This window comes from Dipodomys spectabilis, unplaced genomic scaffold, assembly GCF_019054845.1.
Source record: "Dipodomys spectabilis isolate Male_0828 unplaced genomic scaffold, ASM1905484v1 ptg000096l, whole genome shotgun sequence".
In the NCBI taxonomy this organism is placed as follows: domain Eukaryota; kingdom Metazoa; phylum Chordata; class Mammalia; order Rodentia; family Heteromyidae; genus Dipodomys; species Dipodomys spectabilis.
In genome coordinates this window covers 11040032-11066457 of record NW_024870773.1, presented here as the reverse complement: position 1 = coordinate 11066457, position 26426 = coordinate 11040032, and the positions used below count along the sequence as shown (strand labels likewise).

Sequence of the window (26426 nt, the reverse complement as noted above, 5' to 3'; positions counted from 1 at the left end):
CAGTCTGTGGATCTCAGATCTTGTGTATTACACACAGTGATATGACTCCTGGGAGGACACTACATTATGGTCTACCTGTCTACAGCAGTCTCTAGGAAAATGCTCATCACAGATGTCAGCAACAAAAGGAAGCATATCAAAAGGAGAAAAATCAAGTTCAAAGCTATGTATTACTATGAATTACATGTTACTTGGATTAAATTTAGAATAAAATTTTCAGTCAGTGCTTTTTTTCTATTCTCATACTACGTGGTTCAAGGATGAAACATTTATACATATTATTTTGCCAAATAGGTTAGTGGGATAAAAACCTATAAAATGTGCACCTTTTGTTTTTATTTTCAGATTCCTTCTGAAATAAAAAAAATGTAGACTAGAAAGGATCATGGAAACAACCAATATTAACATCACATTTACAATAAAACTATTTGTAAACTTAATTTAAGTGGCAATTCACTCATTTGTGGCTTTTGCTGGAAGGAAAGAATATTAAGCAAAACCTTATTTTAAAAACTATTTGAAAACAAAATTTCAGCTGAGTTTAAATTTCAATTTAACTGTCAATTATAAGGCAGATATTTTTAAGGATAAAACTAAGAAGTAACATTTATGACTGTGAAGCTCAAAAAAAAATGATCACAAACACTATGTTCAACACACACAACCTGTTAATCTTAATTCAACACAACTCATTAAATATTCTAATCACACTATTTCCAGAAATAAACCTTCACTGGAAGGCCTAATTTGGTGCAACACATTGACCAAAATATTTTAATTAAAAATATTCTGAGTTAGTCGCAGCCCTAATTACAGGAATAGAAATAGGGCCTACATTGTCAGGCAGGTCAGTAGAGCTCAGTAGTAGGTTTTTCTCAAGTAAATTGACCGATCTAGGAATAATAGCGCAGCTGCTAAACTGCCAGTCTTGACATGTAAATCAATTTAAATGCAACAACTGCAGTAGCTACTTTGATAGTTATTAAAATGATACCTTGGAGATATGCTAAAAAAATAAAGCAGAGGGTTTATTAAAGGAAACTTTATCAGTAAAAAAATACAGTTATTAATGTGAAATATTTTATTAGTGGATCTAAAATGCCTGATTTTTAAATCGTTTGGTTATTAATATTACTACCACAGAATAACCAAATATTGAAGGCAAATGACATTAATTACTACTAAACTCTTAAAAGGCAAACTGTCAAAATATGGTTGTAGATAGTAGCAAGGTCAGACAAAATTTGGTGTTAAATATTCTTTTACAATATTTGTAGTAATTCCTGAATACTAACATCAAGATAAAAATAACATGACTCCACAAAACTATCATTTTTGTCTTCAAAGATTAGTATTTAAATCTATCTTTAAGAACAACACATTTTAAATTAGACAGGGGTAGGTAAAAAGGCTTCAATTACTATAAAATAAGATGATATTTGAATGAAGTCTGATGGATGTTAAGTTTGATGTTTATTCTAAATCTTATTTCACTTCATATTTGTTGAGAGGATAAAAAAAGGTGAATATAAAAATTAATTTTAACAAATCTCTACTATGAAATAACTAAATAGAAAAAATTATGATTAACAAAGAATATCTAGGAAAGGAGAGACAATTTCCTAGTAGCATTACTAAGAATTAACTTTGTTTTAGATCTGAACTGCATCAAAAGAAAACACAGCTGAATTCATAGCTAAGAATCTCCTATCAAATATTTTGTCAACATCATGGCTGAAAATGCTAAGTATCTATTAATAGCTATTTTTCTGCCCTACATAAAAAAGTGTAACTAGTGTATAATCAAATTCAAGATAGCAAAACCTCAAGCACTGAACACATTAAACAAAACCAGATTATTTACTTGGCTGTGTCTGCTACTCTAAACAACAGAGTCCAAGGATTAAGTTTAGAATCAATGCTCTATTGATTTTACTATTAATGAACATTATGGCTCACATGACTGGCCATTTTATGGGAAGATAGCTTCTATTATGGTTCACTTTTTAGAATATATGCTATTAAAAGATAAATTACTGCTTTCCTGATGAAATGACAAGTACACATGTTAAGATACACGGATATGATTTAAGTTATTTAAGAAAAAACATGGTTGAAAAAATGAAATTTATAATGCTGCTTTATTACACATTTAGTATTTAGTTCATAGCAATGTTAAAATGCTCTGTAACTGAGAATGATACATTCTTAAGTATGCATTAAAACCAGGTTAAAAATGTGAAAATGTATAAACATCATATAAGACAGAAGTAAATCTCACAACAAAATATCAGTACAAAACACCATATGGAACTAAAAAGTTCTTTTCCTGAAACTTAAGGACTACATTAATTATCAATTCCACATACCTAACATATGGCCAAACTTATGTTTACTTAGCTTAATTTTCTTAAAATGTACATATAAGCAAAAAATAATTGTTGCATAATATTTAGCTTGATTTTCTTAAAATGTATAAGCAAAAAAAACCGATTACATAATCATTAGTGAGTTGCTAGTGAATTACTAGAATCTCAACACTGTGAAACAAGTCAATTCAAAATTTTTGAACTACTAGGAAAAAGCAGTCATATAAATTGATAGTAGCATATTTTCAAACATAAATTAGTAAATACATAATAAAATAGAAAATTCATGTAGTATGAAAGTGAATAAGTAATTCCACTACTCCCCTAAAGAATTTTCATCATATAAAGCTTAAATTATAAGCTTAAATGAACAACAACAACACAATTTGATTTGGGTAAGATTTCAAACCTTTTAGAACAAGTTAATTATACAGAGATTATAAATAAGACTAAAATTATATGTGTCTGCCCAAACTGTATCTTGTACATGGTATGTGTACCTCCAACTTAAAGAAGGTGCCAACATTAAAGTTCTTCTCAGAAGGTGCTTATTCTGTTTTAAACACATTTGTAATCAAATTTCCAATATCTACATAATGGAATATCTACATATCTACATGTTAAAAGATCAAGGCTAATAACTATTTTTAATTGCATATATAAATAAAACATGATATTAGTAGACTAAAATATATTAAACTTCTAATAAATGTAGTAACATAAATAAAATAGACAAAAGGAATTTTAAAGCATGGCCCTAGTGGCTCCTGCCTATAATCCTAATTGCTTGAGAGGCAGAGATCAAGAGGATCATGTGGATTAAGGCTGGTCTGGACAAAAAGTTGTGAGATCTCCATCTTGACCAAAAAAAGCTGGCTACACAATGTGTACCTGTTATCTCTTAGAAATGTAAGAATTGCAAATAGGAGAATTGCAGTCTAGGCCAGCCCAGGCAAAAAGTGAGATCCTATTTGAAAAATAATGACAGCAAAAGTTATAGACTACTTTCTTGGAAAGCTCAAAGCCAGCAGTGAGCTAACAAAAACAAACAACAAATTGGAATATTGGTTAAATTCATAATAGATCTTTAAACAAAAGTAAATATGTTAATAATACTAATGATATAGGTAAAGACTGGTACCCAATACTTTATCTAAAAAACAGCTATACAGGATCATAGTTGGGCCACTGTTCTCCCAAATTAGCAAGTCTGCTAAGGGGTTTAGGAAAGGTTGCTATACTAGGAAAACCTGTTATGTTCATGCTATATAGCCTATGCCTTTGAGGGCAGCTTAAAGTTCATTCAAAATGGTACCCCTAGGAATCTAGGAAGTGAACCACATGTTTATACAAAGACATATGTGAATGTTCATAGCATCACAGCTCACGAGAAAAAAGTGTTAACAATTCACAGGTCCATCAACTCATAAATGGATGAACAAAGGTGTTATATTCACACAATGGAATACTATTCAGTAATAAAAAAAGAATGAACTAACAGAATATGCTACAGTATGGAGGAACCTAACAACACGGTAATAGTAAGAAGCTATATGCAAAAGATTCATATTATGATTCTATTTATATATGAGATGAACAGAAAAGACTATAGGCACATAAAAAGTAAATCAGCAATTGCCTGGGACCAGGGTTAGAGTAGAGAATGCCTGCAAATGGGCTTCTTGGCATTTTCTTTAGTGATAAAAAATGTTCAAAAACTGGATTGTAAACTGAAAGCTGGGGACTCATGCTACTCAAGAGGCAGAGATCAAAGGATGTGGTTCAAAGACAGCCTGGACTGGAAAGTCCCTGAGACTCTTCTCTCCAATAAACTACCAAAAAAAAAAAAAAAAAAAAAAAAGCGCCAGAAGTGGAGCTGTGGCTCAAGCTGTGGCAGAGTGCTGGACTTGAGCAAAATAAGCTCAGGGAGACAGCACACAGGCTGAGTTCAAGCCCAGGACCAGCACAAAAATACAAAAGAACTAGATTATGGTGATGGCATGTACAACTTGGTCTGTTAGCTTATCTCACTGCTGTTTCCTTTTCTACCACCAAAATGTAAATAATGCATCTGATTCCAATGAAAATTTAATTGTATGTATGGAAAATAAATAGCAAACATATCTATGACAATTTTCCAAACTGTAAATTTCTAAAAGCTTCACTTTTAAGAGCACTTATTCCATGAATACTATGGTAAATAACTGCAAAATGTATTCTTGAGTTCTACTATTAGATGATCATTTTTCAAGAATAAAGCTGAGTTCTTTTATTTTTAAGGAATTATGATTTTTAGGTAACCTCAACAGACATGCCTTTCTCCTATTGGTCTAAATTCTGATAGGTCTCCTGGCCTCAGGCGAAGGCTTTAGAGAAGTGATTCTCAGCTTGATTAGTTAAGACTTTTGCCTCAAGGAAAACCAGTTACCAAAGAGTTACTAGTGCCTCTAGGGGTACAAACACTACAGCTATTGGTGTTAACTGTCAGATCCACTTTTTCTACCAACACTTTACAATAAATGCAGAGGGAACTAATCCTGAAAAGATGGTACAAGAGGTTATCTTAATGAAGAAACAACTTATATGTAAGAAGCTATCTGAAAAGATAGAAATAATTTCAATAATTGAAAGAAACTGACTCCTAAGACAGCAATGAGGTAAAAGACAAAATGTGATGCCAAACATGTGAGAAGTCTCAATAAAGCTATTTCACAGACACATTCTTGATGTATGAAACAAAACTAGGGGCTCACTGGAAGAAATCAACTAGGAAATGTGTATTGAATGACCAACACTTCTTTCAACACACTTGGAGAACTGTTTCAACACAATAGATTATCTCAAACCAGAGGAATGTCTGCTATGATACCTGGACCAACGCCAGTCCTGGTTATAAAGCAAAGACCACATCAAGAGAATATCTTAAATTGCTGCTTAGCAATATGACAAACTGAGGCATTCAAATTAAGCAGTTATGATGAGAACCAGAAGTGGTAGCTAACATTTTTGGATGTAGAATAATCCTAGACAACAAATTTGAAGGAAGATTCAGATTGTCATGTAATATTAAGTTTTGGGGTTGTTTGTAAGAGCTCCATAGACAAGATATAGATATTTAGGCTACCTTGAGCTTAAATCTCAAATATCTATGTTCTTTTTAAAGTAGTCTATTATTGTAGAGCAACATTTTCAGATTTCGGATGTGGTTCACTACTGTCTCATAAAATCACTTTAGTAGACTACAATCAATACTGCTTTTTAAAAAAAGGAAAAAAAAAGATTAGACAGCTCAGAATAGAAAAATCAGTATCACAGTAAATGTCTTATGAGACTTATTTCAGTTGTATGTGTGTCCATGTACGTCTTGAGATGTGGTTTCAAATGTACTTCTTATTTGTGTGTCTGACTTTTAAAACTTTGAAGTCCCCATAATTGTTATCTACATTCCACACATTCTCTAGGAGTACAGGAAAAGAAAGAAACCTCTGGAAAGCTCTAAATCATTGGCATAAACCACTACAGAAATACATTACTACTCTTCTGAAAGATTCACACAGAATTCTGAGTTGTCTCCACTCTGAGATTTACCCTAAACATAATCACTGGAGCAGATTAAGAAAAGGAAAGAAATGAGAAGAGATGAATTTTTTCTTCCTAACCTTCTACAGGCTCATTCAAGTCTATTCTCTCACTCACAAATTGGCTTATTTGGAGAATAAAGAATCATCAAGAAACTATACTAACGTGACTATAGCTACCAGGCTAATTTTAAACATTTAAGGAAGGGTCGGCGAGGAAAGATCAAGTACAGGTAGGAGCTATTACTGATACATTGAAAAGAATGGACATTTGTTTGAAGCCAAGTAGTACTGCATTTCCTAGGACATAAACATCCATGTTAAAAATCTCATCTAATTAAAAACTTGCTAACCTTATGTGTTCTAAAATCTAAAAGTAGTGGCTCAACCCATTGACTATTTTCAATAGAAATTAACTCTGATTTAAACACACATTTATGAAACAATGCATTTCCTGGCAGAAATAAATACAAAATACTAACTAAAATGCTTGAGACTTTACCCTTTCCTTTTAAAAGCTGTGGCATGGAACTTTAACATCTTAATTCGAAAGCACAAATGAACACTCACCTCTGTCTTCTTTCATCATCCTTTAAAACTTCATAAATGGCCACCAACTAAAACAGAAGCATTACTTTAAAATAAAAATACTCTCAACTAAAAAAAAAGCACACAGGAGGGTGAAGGCTGTAAAACGCACATGCAGAAAACCCTATTTGCCCAAATGAAACCAACAGTAGAAATCTTAATTATAAGTAACATTTTGTATCTTTGATAACACTTTTAAAAGTTTTAAAATATCTGAAATCTAAATGAATCTCTGGGGAAAAAAGTATGTAATAAGAGTAGTTTACTTAAAAATATGCCTCTTAAAAGCAAAAGCTACATTTTATAGACAATATAATTATGACAATTATGACTGTCCAACAATTTAAGAGATTAGAGTAACACAAAATGTTGGTGAAAAGCTATTTCATAAAAAAGAAAATATGTATGCTATATTTTTGACTATTTCATTTTCAAATGGAAAAATTCTACATGTAAGTTATTATTTCTACCATAGATGTATTTATTAGCACAACAGTCCCCAAACATATGTAATAGCATATTTCACTTACTTGTCTAAACTGAGTTTCTGCATTGTCATCTTTATTCTTGTCTGGATGTAAAGTCAGTGAAAGCTTTCTATATGCTTTTCTGATGTCTGCAGATGAAGCATCCTGGAAGGGAGGGGCAGAGGGAGGAATACAAAGCAAACTTTGTCAGAGAAAGAAATTCCCAGAACCTTGTTAAGATCTGAGAAGACAGCCAACCAAGTGCAGGACCCCAGGCAATGTAATTTGAGCAATCAGTCTAACAACCAGGCTAAGCAGCTAGTCTGACCCACATGACTGAACAATTATTCAATCTAATTTGGCTCTCCTCCTAACTTTTCATTACCATACAGTCATTTAAAGAAGACAGTATTTGGCAAAACTTTTCAAACACTTGCCTTTCTAAAATTAACCAATAAATCTTTTTCAGTAATTAAGAGATCAAAGAAACAAATTAAAAATTAATGCATCTGTGTGCCTCAAAGGTCTTTGTTTAGAATCTTAAAGCCAGTTTCTGAATCCCATATGCACTTCATTGTTATTTATGCTGAATCTACTATCCAGCAGCAACCAATGGAATCCCAGTTTTACATTTCAAAAAAGTTATGCCCATTTAAAGACAGCTACAGTTCCATTTATCAAAAGTAGTTATAATTAAGAAGTTATTTTTTAGTACTTTAAGGAGTAATTTCAATGTTGTTCAGTGTTTCTAGTCTGGTTTTCAGAAATAAATTTGTAAATCATTTTTACACTGTTAATGTAGCTTAAATATATTCAACAGGTCATTGTGACTCAGTACTTCAGATAAAATAGGTGTTAAATTACATTTTACATATTCTTGTGTACATAGGTAGGATTAGAAATCATAACTACATAACCAGTGTAAAAGGCAAAGAAACATACTGTTAAAATTAGGGTTTAAGATTTTTATCTCCACTAGGTTTAATCAAATTCCAATAATATTCGAGACAAAATGATAGCTATTTGTTAATTCCAAAAACTACTTTACTAAAACATTCCAACAACCAGCACAAAAATCTATATACCTAGTACTAAACTGTTGTTTAAAAAATAAAGTTGGAGAAAGATAAAATGAAACTATAATTAGTCAAGCTTTCCTTTATGAACTATTATTTTCCTTAAGTTTTCTGGACCTTATTGCTTCAGGCTAATAGGGTACCCCAAGTGTGAATATTTTGTGACTATGGAGGGCTAAGGAGTTATAAAGTGAGCAGAGTAAGCACTGTAGGTAATAAGGTTGTATCTTCCATTCTAATTGGCTAAGTGAAATAGATGTGCTCCTTATATTAAACATATAAATAATGTGGTAGAAAGGGATGATTATTTAACAGAAAAATGTGATGAATCTTTTTTGTTGAGTAAAAAGGCCAAATGACAAATGAGCAGTCATTCTGTAATTAGGGTTTTAAATTTAGGTTTTATTAATTTGGGACTGTATCAGAGAAAATCACTATAAAAGTAGATTTCTTACAAAGTAAGAGCTTAAGTATCTTTCTCAATACAAATTAATGCAAGATCTATGATATAGTTAAAAATGACTAACAGTTGTTGGTGGCTCACACCAGTAATCCTAACTACTCAGGAGGCTGAGCTCTAAGGATCATGGTTCAAAGCCAGCACCAGTTCATGAGAGTCTTACCTCCCAACCAACCACCAAAACACTGAAATGGAGCTGTAGCTCAAGTGGTAGAGAGACAGCTCTCAGGTCCAGAATTCAAGCCTCAAGACACTCCCCATCTCTCCTCCTTCCTCCCACTCCCCCCTCCCCCCCAAAAAAAGGCTAAGCCTGCTAAATTGAAAAGCTTGGAGATTTTCCTATCTAGAAAGACATTCTGAATAAGCTGTACCTCAAACTAGTTCATGTATTTAATTTACAAAATTTAATAACTCTGATTTTAGCCATAAAACAAACCTATATTCACAGTTATTATCCAGTTGACGAGGTAAATGGGGCAGAGAAAAATTAAGTAACACATTCAAGTTTGTACTGCTTATACATATATGAAAATGGAATTCAAGCACAGAAAATGTGGTTTTAGAGCCACATCCTCTTGGCTGTATAGCTTCAGATTTAGACTGAACAACTTCACAAAGAGATATAGCTCTGTGAAGGTAGTGAGAATATCTCTTACATTCTTATTAATCTGATAAGTTAAACAAAGCATATCCACAAAACCACAAAGTATGTACGAGAAGTTTTGTTTGCTGTTGTTGATAATGGCAATGTTGTTGTTATTTTGAGATGGGGTCTCATTACGTTTCCCAAGCTCACATCTAACTTCTGGGCCCAAGAGATTCTGCTGCCTATAGGAACATACTACTGCCTCAAGCTTCAAACTCATGTTTTTTGTTTGTGGTTTTTTTCCTTCAGTACTGGAGTTTGATCTCAGAGAGGGCATTGTGCTTGCTAGGCAGACACTCTACCACTGGCGTTATATTCCCAGCCCTCTTTTGCAGTTAGGGGCTTGGCGTTTTTGCTTAGAGATAGACTGAACTGGGATCCTTTTGCCTATGGCCTCTGCATAGCTAGAATTACAAATGGGAACCACAACACCCAGCTTGTTGATTAAGGCAGAGTCTCATTAACTTTTCCCCAGGCTAGCCTCAAACAGTGATCTTCCAGATCTCTACCTTCTAAAAAGCAGGATTATAGATATGAATTACCATGACCAGCTCCAAGACCCTTATATGTGTAGTCTCCTCTAAAACATTTTATATTTCTGTTAGGGACTTGAATCTAAACATTTACTTTCCCTATTCAGCAAATTAGAAAATTTTTTGACAGAATTATGGGTAAGTTGGTCATCTTTATCAATATTGATATCAGGTGATCTAATATATTAACTTGCCATGATCCTTTTCCTTTTAAATGTGTTACAGTTCTTTGCAAGCTAAATATGAATTACCTTAACATTTGGATAACCTCTGTAGAAAGAAGACACATTGTCACTCTTTAAAAAACTTTGAGTGTAATATATGCTCCTCAAAATTGAAAACGTGATAAGACACCAGTGAAAATGGCAGGATAGAAAACTCTAAGGGCCCAGAAAGAGTGAATAACCTGGCAAAACTGTCAGAATCAACTTTACCTGAACTCTAGAAACCAAAGTCTACTGCAATCAAGCAAGCACTTAGGAATCTGCAGTCAGCTGATTCTGAGTAAAGGTCTTGAACATGCCATCCTAAGCTCTTGGTATGGTTCCTTGTGCTGAAGGGAGCACACTCTCCAAATGAAGACAGATTGGTAGGACGGATTAAAATAAACATGATTCAACTTCATGCTATATACAATAGACTCACTTTAGAACCAAAGACACAGACAGTAAACAGATAGAAAAAGATATTCCATGCAAACAGTAACCAAAGACAGATGTAATAGATATACTACTAACATCACACAGATTAAAATAAAGACTACTACAAAAAAAACAATTACCTAAGTATGAAAAATTCAACCCATCAGGAAAAAATGACAACTGTGCATATAAACAAAAAAATTATATAATAACAGAACCTCAATATATATAAAGCAAAAATACGATAAAACAAAAGAAACAGAAGATTTTAAGTAGTTGAGCTGGGTGCTAGTGGCTCACATTTGTAATCCTAGCTACTCAGGACGATGATCTGAGGATATTGGTTTGAAGCCATCCTAGGCAGGTTCATGAGACTGTATCTCCAATTAACTTCCAAAAAGTCAGAATGGGAGCTGTAGCTCAAATATTAGAGTGCTAGCTTTGAGCAGAAAGCTCAGGGACAGTAACCAGGCCCCGAGTTCAAGCCCCAGGACTGGAACATAATACAAAAAGTAACAGTTGAAAATGTTAATGTTTTAACTTTTCAGTAATGATGGAACCAATCAGAAAAATTAGCAAGGAAAGAGAAGACATATATAAACTGATAAAAAAAAAAAACACAAACAGCAGCAGAATAAACATTTAGGCCAAGTATACACGGGAACATTCCCATGAGAATGTTAGGATATAAATTGAGTTTCTTAGTACATTTTAAAAGACTAAAATTTCTGGGCAACAGTGGCTTACATCTGTAATCCTAACTACACAGGAGGCTGAGATTTCAAAGCTAGCCTGGTCTGGAAAGCCGTGAGACTCTTAATCTCTAACTATCAAAAAGCCAGAAGTGGAGGTATAGCTCAAGTGGCAAAACATCAGCCTTGAGCATAAAATCTCAGGGACAGAACCCAGGATATTCTTAGGAGAGGATCACAAAAGCTCAATAGCTATGTGCATATGATCACTTAAAATGGTATTTATAGACATGAACTCCAAGAAATGGAACCAAGAAGTTTTTGGTTATTTTGCTTTTTCTTCTTTGTCACTGTTTTTGATTTCTGTGCCTTTTGCCTTTATGTAACTTGATTTGTTTTGGTGAGGATATGGGGGAGCACAGAAAGGGTGGGTCAAAGGGTGAACAAATGCAACAGTGATACTCACTACACTGTGTTGCAAATGAACTATATAATGTAGGGGGGTGGGGAGTTAGGAGGGAAAAACGAGGGAAGAGGTGACTCTGTTCAAAAAGAAATGTACATATAACCTGACTTATGTAACCCCTCTGTACATCACCTTTACAATAAAAACAAATAAATTTTTAAAAATATTGCAAAGAAATCACTAGGGAAATTAGGAAATCCTTTGATATGAATGAAAATGAAAACAAACCATAGAAGGGGAAGGAGAGACAGAAGGGAGGATGGGGAAAGAAAGGTGGAAGGGAAAAGAGGAGGAAGTTAAGGGAGGGAGGAGAGAAGGAAAGGAAGTAGTGAGGAAAAAAGAATAAACAAGGAAGGAAGGGAGAGAGGGAGGGAGGAAGGGATAAGAGGAAGGAGAGGAAGAGGAGTAAAACTAAAGTTTGGGAGTAAGGGAGGAGGTAACAGTGTCCAAAAAGAAATGTACTCTTTACCTGACTTATGTAACTGTAACCCCTTTGTACATCATTCTTGTAATAATAAAAAAATTTAAAAAACACACTAAAGTTTGGGATTAGAAAAACAAGAGTAGGGGCTGGGAAGGTGGCTCAGTGGTAGAGCGCTTGCCTTGCATGCATGAGGCCCTGGGTTCGATTCCTCAGCACCACATAAGCAAAAAGAAAAAAAGCCGGAAGTGGCGCTGTGGCTCAAGTGGTAGAGTGCTAGCCTTGAGCTGAAGAGCTGAGGGACAGCGCCCAGGCCCAGAGTTCAGGCCCCACAACCGGACAGTAAACTAATCCAAGACAAGCAGAAGAAAATTAAAAACTAAAGTTAGTTTCCTAAAAGCATCAATAAATTTGATATACTTACAGCTAGAATGAGAAAAGTGGGTTAAGGTACTCAAATTATAGGCATACATCCCTAAACAACAGGGATCATTTAAACAACACATCATTTAAGGGATTTTGCTGCTGAATGAACATTGTAATAGTGTTCTCACACAAACCTACAGTACTATCTATTACACATCTAGGCTATATGGTTTTTACAGATAGCTAGCCATTACAGCCTACAGTTCCTGGAACCATAACAAAACAAAATGAGATTAAATCAGCCACAAAAGAAAATGACTATCAAGAGTCACAGTAAACAAAATTTATGAGGGTTGTTGTATCAAATCAAACTTTTTTTAACAAGTGTATCTTAAAATAACAAATAATAAATGTCCAAACCAGTAACAGTAATGTATTATCAAGTATTACGTATTATACATAATCATATATTATATTTTGATGTAACTGGTAGTACAGTAAGTTTATTTACACTGGCATTACCACAAATATGTGGATAATGTACAGCACTGACATTGAGGCCACTGAGCAACCATTTTAGCTTCACTGTAACCTTACAGGACTGCTATTGTATATGTAGTCCATAGTTGACTAAAGTCTTGTTATGCAGTACACAAATGTACTAAAATCAGAAATGAAAGCGAGACTTTACTACTAACTTACAGAAATTAAAAACAAATATAAAAAATACTATAAACTGTTCAGAGGGACTTCAAGCCTGTAATCCAAGATACTTGGGAAGATTAGAGGGACATAGTTGAAAGTCAGCCTAAGGAAAAAGTAGTTCACAAGATACTATCAATTAGTGGCTGAGGGCAATGGAGTGCACCTATCATCCTAGTACCTGGCATAAAGCAAGATCTTACCTCAAAAATCACCATTGCAAAAAGAGGCTGGAAGACATGACTCAGGTGGTAGAGTACCTCAGTGAAGCCCTGAGTTCAATTCCCAGTACCAACAAAACAAAAAGTTAAAACAGTGAACAAAGTCTGGTAAGGCTAACTATAAGAGTAGAACATAATTCAAAGAAACTTTACTAATATTACATTTAGAGGTAGCCTTTTTTCACCCAGTACAATGCTTAAGATGAGTTTGAAAATTATTAGCCACTTACTAGCAATGTAATTGTGGATAAATTACCTACTTCTTGATCTGTCCCCTGTCAAATGAGATAGTCATGCTACAGCATAGAAAAGATTGCTGTGATGTTTACATGAGATACATAAGGATATACTTATTTCACTGTATAGCATATAACTAGTGTTAAATAAAGGAAAGCTACTATAATGTTGAAGCTAAAAAGTTACCATTTCTCTTTCACTGTAGTATCTGTCAAATCTGATTTGCAGTTTATTTGAATTCACACTATGTAACATTTGTTGAATACTTGCTATGTACTGGCATTGGTGATACATGGTGAATATAACAAAGTCCCTATTCTCTTTGTGAGTTTGTGTGTTGCTGGGGTGTCACCTATGGCCTTGCACATGCTGAGCGAGCACAAAAAGTTATGCTATATAACAGCCCTGGAAACTCTACATTAGGTGATTCAAGAAGTTTTTTGGTTTTTTTTTTTTTTTGGTCAGTTGTGGGGCTTGAACTCTGGGCCTGGGTGCTATCCCTCAGCTCTTCAGCTCAAGGCTAGTGCTCTACCATTTGAGCCACAGCGCCACTTCCAGCTTTTTCTGCTTATGTGTTGAGGAATCAAACCCTGGGCCTCATGCATGCAAGGTAAGCACACTACCACTGAGCCACCGTCCCAGCCCCTCAAGAAGATTTTTAAACAGGCATTAGAAAATTGTTTTCTATAAAAGACAAGATAGTAAATATTTTAAGCTTTGTAAGCTAAATAGTCTTGAATAGAACTAGTAAACTTTTCCATTGTAATGAGAAGTAGCCACAGATAATATAAAAACAAATCAGTGAGGTATTGTTTCAATAAAACTTTATCTGTAAAAACAAGTCGTGGATGGTTTTAGTCCATGCTTTGTTCAATAGATTGTTAATAATATACAGCTCACTCTACTTATATAGTGTCTTCATAATGTAGCATCTATCTTTTTAATCTGCCAGATTATAGAAAAACATGCAGGTAGTTAGCCCAAAACAAAAATAAAAACATCTTATCTAGGATCTTACCAAAGAAAATTTTTCCTAATAAAACTTGCTATTGACTTGAAAAAAGAACACAAGAACTTCAAACTCTGGATGTGTGTAGCATTACCAACCAAGACCAACTGTCTTACAGTAAGTACCTACATGTAAACTTCCTGAGTATGTCTTTGGGTTATTTTCACATTTGTTACTTCAGATTAAAAGCTCAATCTAGCATGAAACATTTACAGAAAGTTTTTTTTGTTTTTTGTTTTGTTTTTGTCAGTTGTGGGGTTTGAATTTGGCCCGGAGCTGTCCCTCAGCTCTTCAGCTAAAGGACAGTGCTCTACCACTTGAGTCACAGCACTATTTCTGACTTTCTGGTGGTTAATTGGAGATAAGAGTCTCACAGACTTTCCTGACTGGACTGGCTTTGAACCATGACCCTCAGATCTCATTCCCAAGTAACTAGGATTATAGGCATGAACCACGGTCACCTAGCTTTGTAGAAAGTTATTTCTAGTAAGGGATCGGGACAGGATTTATTTATCAAATAATATCATTGGGATTACAGGATTTTATACCAGGTACATAAAAATTAGTTTAATGAATTGAATGAGGAGAGTGTTTTTAAAAGTTTAAATAAAGGGACTAGGAGTACAGAGGTGTTAGTGCTAGGATCAATCTCCAGCACCACAAAACAAAGTAATAATTTCCATGGTAAATAATTACAATAAAGTAGGCTATATAGTCAATATGCTGCAAAAGAAGCAGGGAGAACTGTGGATTCTTCCATTACAGATCACTGTTGCAGTAAATTCCTCAGGAGTAATCTATGTAAGACTATAGGTTTTAATTGACTTTTATAGCCCTTAACTATATATAGTAACCAATAATAAGCTAACCTATATCAAATTCAATTTTCTGCTACAGAATAGAACATGTACTATTCTTTGAGAATGTCAATTAAAAATACTTAACATCACATAATTTCCAGTGCAGTATACTTGAGCCCAAATAAATTAAAGCTTGAACCTAAATATATTTGGATTATTATTATTATTATTTTGGTCTGAGACCAGGAATTGAACTCAATATCAGATGCTTGCTTTTGTTCATTGACTGGCACTCTATGACCTGAACCACGCCTCCAAACCCATAGATTTGAATAAAACTCTCCCTTTCCCATAAGATTTAAAAGGTAAGCACAATGGAATTAGAGGTGTGACTCAAGTGGTAGAGCTCCAGCCTTGAACGAAAAAGCCAAGCAAGAATGTGAGGCCCCAGGGGCTGGGAAGGTGGCTCAGTGGTAGAGCGCTTGCCTTGCATGCTCGAGGCCCTGGGTTCGATTCCTCAGCACCACATAAGCAAAAAGAAAAAAGCCGGAAGTGGCGCTGTGGCTCAAGTGGTAGAGCGCTAGCCCTGAGCTGAAGAGCTGAGGGACAGTGCCCAGGCCCAGAGTTCAGGCCCCACGACCGGACCCAAAAAAAAAAAAAGAACGTGAGGCCCCAAATTCAAGTCTCTATCCTGCTCCCTTAAAAGCGTTCACCAAAATATAAATACGAAGTGTCCCTCTCCTAAAGGACAGCTGCTTCTGACATCTAATGCTGACAATCTGAGTTGGTAGGAATATCAGATCAAATATTCACAAAACAAAATCGTTTCAGCAATATGGTGACTGAATTATTTTAGACTATGTTTTAGGATTAAAAAACCTTGAAAAGGAGGCCTCCTTAACAAGTCAATGGAAGAAGGAACAAGGGAGAGGTAGAGTTCTATACTAAAGAGAGTTCAGAAACAGAATAACCAAATGTAATATATGAAACTTGTTTGACTCTGGAACCAAAACGAACTTTTTTTTTTTTTTTTTTTTTTGGCCAGTCCTGGGGCTTTAACTCAGGGCCTGGGCATTGTCCACGGGTCTCTGTGCTCAAGGCTAGCCCTCTACCACTTGAGCCACAGTACCATTTCCAACTTTTTCTGAGTAGTAATTTATTGGAGATAAGAGTCTCACGGACTTTGCTACCCTGGCTAGCTTTGAACCGCAATCCTCAGATCTCAGCCTCCTGAGTAGCTAGGGTTACAGGTATGAGCCACTGTTGCCCAGTAAAGACAATTTTGAGATAACTGGGATTATATAAATAAGAATTGCACACTACATGCTATCAAGGAATTATTCATTACATTGGGTGGGATAGTATGATCACTTAGCAAAATATTTTTATGTAAAGAGATGCATAGTGAATAAAAATGTCACAAAGTCTGTTATTCATTTTAAAATACATTAGAAAAATGAAGCAAAAGTTGATACTGTTAAATCTAAGTGATGAGTATATGAGTATATAATTCATTAGAATTATTCTCTCCAATGCTGCAAAGTTTTAAATTTTCCTAAGACAAAAAGCAATAAACAGTTGTATGCAATACATTATACTGATATGTAAATGTATTATGATTAGTAATTTGTAATATGTTTTGATGAAATAGATTAGTTTTTTAGTAAATACAAACAAATACACAATTAAATCACAACTAACCAACAAACTGGAATAAAAACAAAACTCCAGGGCTGAGGTGTCTCAAGTGATACAGCACTGCATAGGAAGTGTAAGGATATGGGTTAAAACTCCAATTATCACCAAACCAAACAACAACAACAAAAACATGGAAAAACTCAAAAGTTGAAAACAAAGAGAACAAAGATAGAAGCACAAATGCAGTAGTGTTGACATTAAATATCAGAAAAGGGGACTTTAAAGTCCTAGCAACAGGAATACTAGTAGACTATTAGACTATTAGACTGAAAGTCTAATCCATTGGAAAGTTAAAATAGTAACAAGCAGTTTTGATTTAAACAAGCTAAATCCATCTCTATGAGTACAAAAAGTCCTCAATGTAAGAACCTGATAAAAGCAAACATGATAAAAGACTTTAATATATCTATTCCAGATCTTAACATAGTTTTAAGCCAAAATGGAATATATCTATGAAAGATTTCAGTAAAATTAAAAAACTAGTACACCTTGGAAATGCTTACTTTCATGTACATACAAGTATACAAACATATAGAACAACACACTATTAGTACACATACTACATTATTAGTACAACACACTAAATATTAGTACAACACACTAATCCTGTATTTAGAGCTCATTAAAAATAAGTAATACATTTTGTCACAAAAGAAACCTTGACTGTACCAGATATTTATAGCCTACATTTAAAAACTAATAAAAAAAAAGTAAGCAAAATTAAAAATATACCTTAACAACTTATGAATTTTTTAAAGACAGAAATAAAAGCTTAAACTACAAATTACATAGAAATTAATGAAAAATATTTCAAATAAAATACTATGAGAAGGCAGCAGAATGCATGGCTCAAGAGGTAGACCCTCTGGCCTTGCAAGCTCAAGTTCAAACCTAGTACTACATAAATTTTAAAAAGTAAAAATCTATGAGGACAAAAGTTCTTATATAAAAATATATGCAAGCCGGGAGCTGGTGGCTCATGCCTGTAATGCCAGCTCCTTGGAAGGCTAAGATCTGACGACTGTGGTTTAAAGCCAGCTGGGACAGAGAAGTCCCTGTGAGACTCATCTCCAATTAACCACTCAAAAAAACCCCAGAAGAGGCGCTGTGGCTCAAAGTGGTAGAGTGCTAGCCTTGAGCAAAAAAGCTCAAGGACAGCACTCAGGCCCTGTGTTCAAGCCATACGACCAACCAAAAAAAAAAAAATTAAATTAAAAAACATATGCAATGATATTTTTAACAAGACAAATTCAAAATACATATACAAATACATGCCTACGAAAGTAAAAACAGAACAATGAAATAAACCAAAAGATAGTAGAAAGGGAATGTTAGCCCAATAGTCTCCTCTCTCATAGCTTATCGTACTCCTCTCCTAGGCAAACATGAGGCCCATTTAATAAAGGCAGTAAATGATTAGGCTCCCCACCCTCTTTTACCTTGAGATGGTGCTCCTTTGGCTAGCTATAAACATGTAAGGCAGCAAGATCCTCTAAACCTCACAGGTCATATTGGGCACCTGAGATGGTACTCCTTGGACAACTACAACTATATAAGGCAGCAAGATTTCCCAAAGCTTGGAGTGTATAAAGATCACATGAGACAATAGCTGGCACTTCTCTCCTGTGAGAAGGGGTCTTACCAATCCCTTTGCTAGCAATAAACCTTTTCTTTGTTCTTTGTACCTGGATGTCTGCATAATTTTCTGGCAAAGTCTAATTTACTCTAACAAGGAACATAAATACAAAAATTAATAAAATAGAAATGACAAAAAGCTCTTTGAGAAGATGAACAAAGTTCATAGTTCTTAGAAAAGATGAACAAAATGGTTCTCTAGCAAGCATGATTAAAATAAATATACCAGACAGTATTTCATTAGCTATTTAATCCTAAATTTCTTATATAGAGAATGGTAATGTAGCCATTTTGCCATCTTTCATCCTCTCCTCTGCTTTTGCCTACTATACCTGCCAACAGCAGGGCCAAAATCTGAGAGAGCTTTGCTCAGACAGATTGCAGATGTGACAGGGAACATTTTAAATCTGCCATTCATTTAATATAGTTGTTCATTTATTCCCTTTCATCAGTCCATAATCCCAGAGCTTCAGTTTCTTTACAGGCTTTTCCCCCTGCTGTGGTTTCTGTCAGACTATTTTGTTCTTGCCGGCCTCCTTCCCAAAGATAGAAGATAGTCCCAAAGGCCCACAGCTGGATCCCTTAACCTGTTAACTGCTATTGCTAACTTCTTAGTCCCATTTCCTACTGGTATGCTACAAGCTGCATAGCCAGCAAAGTAAGAAAAATGGCCACAATAAATGCAGATGTTGGATACAAATTCATGTCTCATTAACAAAAAGCAGACAGGTGCACCCATACATGCAAAGAGACAAAATAAAAGAAGTAAAATCGGGGCTGGGAAGGTGGCTCAGTGGTAGAGCACTTGCCTTGCATGCCATGCCTGAGGCCCTGGGTTCGATTCCTCAGTACCACATAAACAAAAGAAAAAAGCCAGAAGTGGTGCTGTGGCTCAAGTGGTAGAGCACTAGCCTTGAACTGAAGAGCTGAGGGACCGCACCCAGGCCCAGAGTTCAGGCCCCACGACAGGACTCCCCCCTCCCCCCCCCAAAAAGAAGTAGAATCATGGCTTCCATCTTCCACCAAAGAAAACTATACAATATCTACAACATTGGTGGCAAGTGAGTCTGATAGTTACTAGTTTTCCATATTCTTCAGTAAAGAAAAGATGAGGGAATGTTAAAAACAATCCACTATTATTTCATACAGAGGATTTCTGAATTAACTCTTTGAGAGTTAAAAACTTTATATGTATGAATATTTGAATGGTTTTTCTTTCTCCTCTAGAAAATTCACAATGTAAACTGTAATTCCTTTGAAGATATCAACCAATTCATTTATTTTCCCAATACTGGGGTTTAAACTCATGCTTGTGAAGCATGCTATGCTTTTGGCTCTGCTTTTTGCTAATTATTTTAGAGATGGAGTCTAGCATAAACTTTTGTGACAGAGATAGTCTTGAACCAAGATCCTCCAGATCGCAGCCTTCTGAACAGCTAGAAGTACAGGTGAGTCCCTGGCACTCATCTTGGTTGATAAACTCTATTGGAGTCATGGTTGCAAATGGTAGTAACTTGTGGGTGCCAGACTTGCACAAGTAAAATAGTGCTCTCATTCACAAATAGAAGAAACAGGGAACATCATCAGAACGGCAGAGAAGACTGTTTGCCAAGTAGGAGATATCTTTGAAATAGTGAAGTATAATTGTTAATTAAACATCTGGGTGTACAGGTTTTAAGCTCAAAGTAGTTAGTGCTAGACATGTAAATTTAGAAGCCATTCATATATGGAAAAAATAAAAGTGTAGGCATGAATGAGATTTCTTAAAGAAGCAAGCACAGAGTGGTAATGTATGCAGGCTTAAATGAGCTTCAAAGAATGCCAATTATTTACTAAAAAGAAATGTTAAGTTGGCAAAGACTAAGGAGACAAAACCAGAGAGTTTGGTTTTATTCCAACAATAAAAGAATAGTAAGCTTTATCGGCACTGCTAGGTAGGTAGATAAAATGAGCTCTGAAACACAGCAACTGGATCTGGTACTAGGAAGATCACTGGCACCCTTCAGAAGAGCTGTTTCAATGTAGCAATGGATACAGGTGCCAAACTATGGCAGGGTAAAGATGAGTGGGAAGTGAGAAAATGAGAGATTTTCAAGAAAATTGGCAGCTGAAAGGAATGAGATATGCAGCTAAAGGAGGTTTTCTTTCCTTTTTAAAGAAATGTATCTATGTAAATGTCAATGAAAAGGTTCCAGTTGAGAGAAGAATTCAAGTCAGTGATAGATAGTACCATTAGCAGTGTATTTTCAGAGCAGGTGGAGCAGAGTGAGAAAATCTTGCCTCAAGTAGGAAGGAGAGAAAAAATGGAGGTGTAAGTCTATAGGTTGGTCATTAGAAACTGAAAGTAGCCGAGTATGTTATAAATTTACAATAACTATCATACCAGCAACAGTTGAGAGAATTCATTTTTGATCAACAAAAATAAAGACACAAGTTGATGAAGAAGGTTCTATGACCTTTTTCAGAAGTGGTAGAAAGGTCTCAAAAAGGGAAAAGACATGCAATTGAACAGGAGAGGACAAATAATCAATAGCTACCCTTTAAAATATCTACACTGGAAGTGGCGCTGTGGCTCAAATGGTACAGCGCTTGCCTTAAGCTGAAGAGCTGAGGGACAGCGCCCAGGCCCAGAGTTCAAGTCCCACAACTGACAAAAAATAAAAATAAAATAAAATATCTACACTATATAGCGATTGATAAGCTTACTTTAACTCTTTTTCTCATGTCAATGACTCTTCATATTTCTACCTTTCTACAAAATAATTTTAATTTGAAAAACATAGGTGAATGATCAAAATCATATAAGGTAAGATAAGTAAACTCAAATTCTGTTTTTCTATATAAGAATATTTCCCAGAAATATTACAATCTATGTATTTATATAACCAAATGGCCAACAAACATGGAAAAGATTCCATTTGATTAATCACTGAGGAAGAGCAAATTAAAGCCACAGTGATATACAACTACATACTTAATAGAATGGTCAAAATAAAAATGCCTTTTTTTCTTAATTCAAAAAGATTCTAGCCAGATGCCAGTAGCTCACACTTGTGATTCTAGCTACTCAGGAGACTGAGATCTGAGGATTTCAGTTCACAGCCTGCCTCGGCAGGGAAGGCTGAGGCTCTTATCTCCAACTAAAAACAAACAAAAAAACAGATGTGAAACTATGGCTCAAGTAGTATAAAACTAGCCTTGAACAATAATACTCATGGACAGTAACCAGTTCAAGCTTTCCTCCCCCTGAAATTCTATAAATGTTTTATCTGTACAAATAAGATTGTTGAAGAGGATGCAGAGCAACTGCAACATATATGGAGGGAAGATAAGCTAGCAGAGCCATTTGGAAACTGGCAGTATCTACTTAAGGCAAACACACTTAAACTTTAAACTTTTGATCTACCAGTTTAATTTCTAGGTATACAGAGAACAGAAATGCATACAGATGCACATTATTAGTTATATATGAATGGCTCATGTCTGTAATTCTAACTACTCAGGAAGCTGAGATCTGAAGATTGAGGTTTGAAACAAGCCAGGGCAGAAAAGTTCACAGGACTTTATCTCCAATTAACTAGCAAAATGCCAGACTTGAAGGTATGGCTCAGTGGCAGAGCACCAGCCAGTAATAGAAAAAGCTGAGAGCTTAAAGCTGAATTCCAGTTTTAGTACATGTACAGGAATTTTCATAAAAGTATTGTTCACAACAACCCTGAATATAAACACCCTAAATATTCACCAACAGTACTATGGATAAATTAGGGCTTATCCATACAATGGACTAGATAGACAATAATAAACATGAATGAACATTTCTCATTTTATGAGAATAAATCTTGAACAAAGAAGCCAACTAAAATAGTATACTATCCTATTCTGTGTATATATAAAAAATTAAGGTAAAAATAATTAATGAAAGCTAGTGCCAATTGTTCACACCTGTAACTACTCAAAAGGCTGAGATTTGAGGATTATGGTTCAAAGCTAGCCCAGGCAGTAATGTCCATACGATTTTTTTTTTTTTTTTTTGGTCCATCATAGGACTTGAACTCAGGGCTCGGGAACTGTCCCTGAGTTCTTTTGCTCAAGGCTAGTCCTCTACCACTTTAAGCCGCTGAGCCACTTCCACTTTGGAATAGTTAATTGGAGATAAGAGTCTCTTGGAGACTTTTCTGTCTTTGCTGGCTTTGAACAGCGATCCTCACATAGCCTCCTGAGTTGCTAGGATGATAGGTGTGAGCCATCCACACCAGGTTTGTGAGACTCTTATCTCAACTACTAAAAAATCTGGAAGTGGAGTTGTTGTTCAAAGTAGTAGAGTGCTTAGCAAAAAAGCTCAGGGACAGCGCCTAGACCCTGAGTTCAAGCTCCAGGATAGACACAGACACAGACAGAAAAGACAGATAAAACAGACAGATACACATCCCTTTCTCAAAGTGGAGCTGTGGCTCAAATGGTGGAGTGCTAGTGTTGAGAAAAAAAGATCATAGACAATACCCAGGCACTGAGTTCAAGCCCCAAGACTGGAACAACAACAAAAAAAAAACTATGATATTGAAAGGCAGGATAATGGATGTCCTGGGATACAGTTACACAATGGGCGCTTCTGTTAACATTTTATTATTGACCTTGGATAAACAACTAAATTGAATGTTCCCAAGTAAAGACAATTTATAATAAGAAATGTGCAACATAAATTATCAAAGGAAGTGTGAAAAATTCTGAGAGACCAATATATTTTTGTCTTTACCAGTATGAAATTATAGGATATATATTAAGTTAGACTAAAATTATTTATAGCATGAAGCACTTATTTAAGCAAAAAACTAAAGCAAGTTTGAATAAAATTAAACCTATAAATGATTCATCATGCAAAATAGCACACAAATATGCAACTAGATTAAACATGTATATAATCCATAAAACTTCATCTCTCCTTAATTATTCCAATTACCAAGGTGATCCCAAGGATTCAGAGGACTGGTTTATCTAGTTTGGCACTAGAAAGCAACCTCTTCATTGAGGCCTAGGGATTTCAAAACAGAATATGATATAATCTATTAAATCTGGAAGTAATTTTAAATCATTTATTAAGTCAATTAAAAGCAGAGAAGGAAAATAGAAACTACATTCAAAGACATCTGGAAATGATAGCAATCTATTTTTGGGGGGAAGGAGGGGTCAGTCGTGGGGCTTGAACTCTGGGCTTGGGCGCTGTCCCTGCATTCTTCAGCTCAAGGCGAGTACTCTACCGCTTGAGCCACAGCACCACTTCTGGTTTTCTAGTGGTTTATTGGAGATAAGAGTCTCACGGACTTTACTGCCCAGGGTGGCTTTGAACTGTGATCCTCAGATCTCAGCCTCCTGAGTAGCTAGGATTACAGGCGTGAGCCACCAGCGCCCGGCTAGCAATCTATTTTTTGTTCTAATATATATTTAACATGAAGGGAACAAATTTAAACCTTTACTCTTAAAATGGTTAGGGTTATTTCACTTCCCTTTCTGGAATCTTGTATTTTGTTTTGTAATAGAAAAGAGTGACTCAAAACATGTACCCAAATTTAAAAACTTTTAACCACCTGTTGGCAAGCAAAAGTATTAAAAATACATTGTCTCTAGGATAACTTGTGAGGTCTGATTTCCTCCTTGGCCAAATGCTCGAGTTATTCCTCTGACTTTATTTTACACGTTTTGGTAACATCTCTTTCCTAGAAGTTCTCCAATCAGGACATGAAGAGTAAAGCTGCTTAAAGAACAAGTCATTTTAACTTAAACATCTCTTAACCTTGACTGCATTCTTTTTTTTTTTTTTTTTTTGGTCCAGTCGTGGGCCTGAACTCTGGGCCTGGGCTCTGTCCCTCAGCTCTTCAGCTCAAGGCTAGCGCACCACTTGAGCCACAGTGCCACTTCCAATTTTTTTCTTTTTGCTTATGTGGTGCTGAGGAATCGAACCCAGGGCCTCAAGCATGCAAGGCAAGAGCTCTACCACTGAGCCACCTTCCCAGCCCTTGACTGCATTCTCAATGTACATTACAGGTCATCAAACAATCTGTCTTGAATTAGAAATTTTACAAATTGATTCTATCAATACTGATTTGAAGAGCTTTGGGATATTGCATCTAAAGGCTTCTTAGAGTCAATATTTTGTCATTTACTTTTTGTGTGTGTGTCAGTCCTAGGGCTTGAACTCAGGGCTTGAATGCTGTCCCTGACTTTTTGTGCTCAAGAATAGCATTCTAAAACTTGAGCCACTGCTCTACTTCTGGTTTTTTTAGCACTTGGTTGGAGATAAAATTCTCACAGAACTTCCTGCCTTTGAACCATGATCCTCCGATCTCAGTGTCCTGAGTAGCTAGAATTACAGGTGAGAGCCACCAGTGCCCAGCTTGTTGTTTACTTTGTTCCTGTTATTTTGTGCAATGATTTCTGTTATCTCTGAAAAGCAGTAACTATGACAAAGTTTGAATGTTTGTAATTGACATATAACTTGAACATTAAAGATTCAGAGATAACTTTATAACTAGCATTTTATTACATACCACTTATTTGAATCATAAGATTAGACATCTCAGAAATGAACCATTCTTCAAATGCTAAACGTAATTCCACACCAACGCAGATCTATGCTTAATCTGGGTGTAAAATGAGAACAAAACAAACCACTGAATGCCATGAATTTAAATAATAATAATTTTAAATACTAATAAGCTAACAAAAAATTAATGTAGGATATATACTTATTATGTTTCTAGTTCCTTATCTGAATAATTGAGGCTGAATTTGCTAACAGGTACAGTTTTGTGAAACTATATGGTTTCATGGGGATCTCTATTAAGACAATCTGATAAAAACAAAAGTTTAAATAAAATCTTTTTTTTTTGGTCAGTTATGCAGCCTGAACTCTGGGCCTCAGCATCCGGCTTTTTTCCCCTTGCTTATGTGGTGCTAAGGAATCAAATCCAGGGCCTCATGCATGCAAGGCAAGCACTCTACCACTAAACCACTTTCCCAGCCCAATAATATCAACTTTAAAGATTAAATGTTACATTGATAAAGACTCCTTCAAAAGCCTCAATAAGCCGGGCACCAGTGGCTGACACCTATAATCCTAGCTACTCAGTAGGCTGAGATCTGAGGATCGAGGTTCAAAGCCAGCCTGGGCAAGAAAAGCTGTGAGACTCTTATCTCCAATAAACCACCAGAAAACCGGAAACAGTGCTGTGGCTCAAGTGGTAGAGTGCTAGCCTTGAGCTGAAGAGCTGAGGGACAGCACCCAGGGCCTGAGTTTAGGCCCCATAACCTACCAAAAAAAAAAAAGCAAAAAACAAAAAACACCAAGTCAAGTTTCCTACAAATATATTATTAATTTGGCTACTGGTTAGTTTCTAGACTTAAATGCTCTTCAAATGTTAAACCCAAAACTTAGGATAATACAAAGTACTCTCATTTTTAAGTTTAGTCACTGATCAATTTAAATTTCACTATGTGTTTAAATTCTTATTATTCTAAGCCAGGTACTTGAGTCTTATTCAGGAGGCTAAGACCTGGAGGATGTAAGTGAGCCTGATCAAAAGACTACCTCCAATAATCTAGGAAAAAGCGTGGCAGGTGGTGTGGCTTAAGTGGTAACCTGCCAAACTTAAGCAAATGAGTTCATGAGAGATTTGCGATCGTCAGATCTCAGCCTCCTCAGTAGTTAGGAGTATAGGCATGAGTCACTGGCGCCTAACAACACACACACACACACACACACACACACACACACACACACACACACACACACACACACACACACACACACACACACACACACACACA

General features: G+C 35.4%; 1 protein-coding gene across 1 annotated transcript in view; it reads right to left on the bottom strand.

Moving 5' to 3' along the window:
- Positions 1 to 26426, bottom strand: part of Dnajc1 (DnaJ heat shock protein family (Hsp40) member C1) — a 154514-nt gene that overhangs the window by 81706 nt on the left and 46382 nt on the right. The window contains exons 2-3 of the mRNA XM_042686323.1: positions 7066 to 7167; positions 6518 to 6564 (exon numbers count right to left, since the gene is read on the bottom strand). Coding sequence (XP_042542257.1) covers positions 6518 to 6564; positions 7066 to 7167 — 149 coding nt within the window. The remainder of the gene's footprint in view (positions 1 to 6517; positions 6565 to 7065; positions 7168 to 26426) is intronic.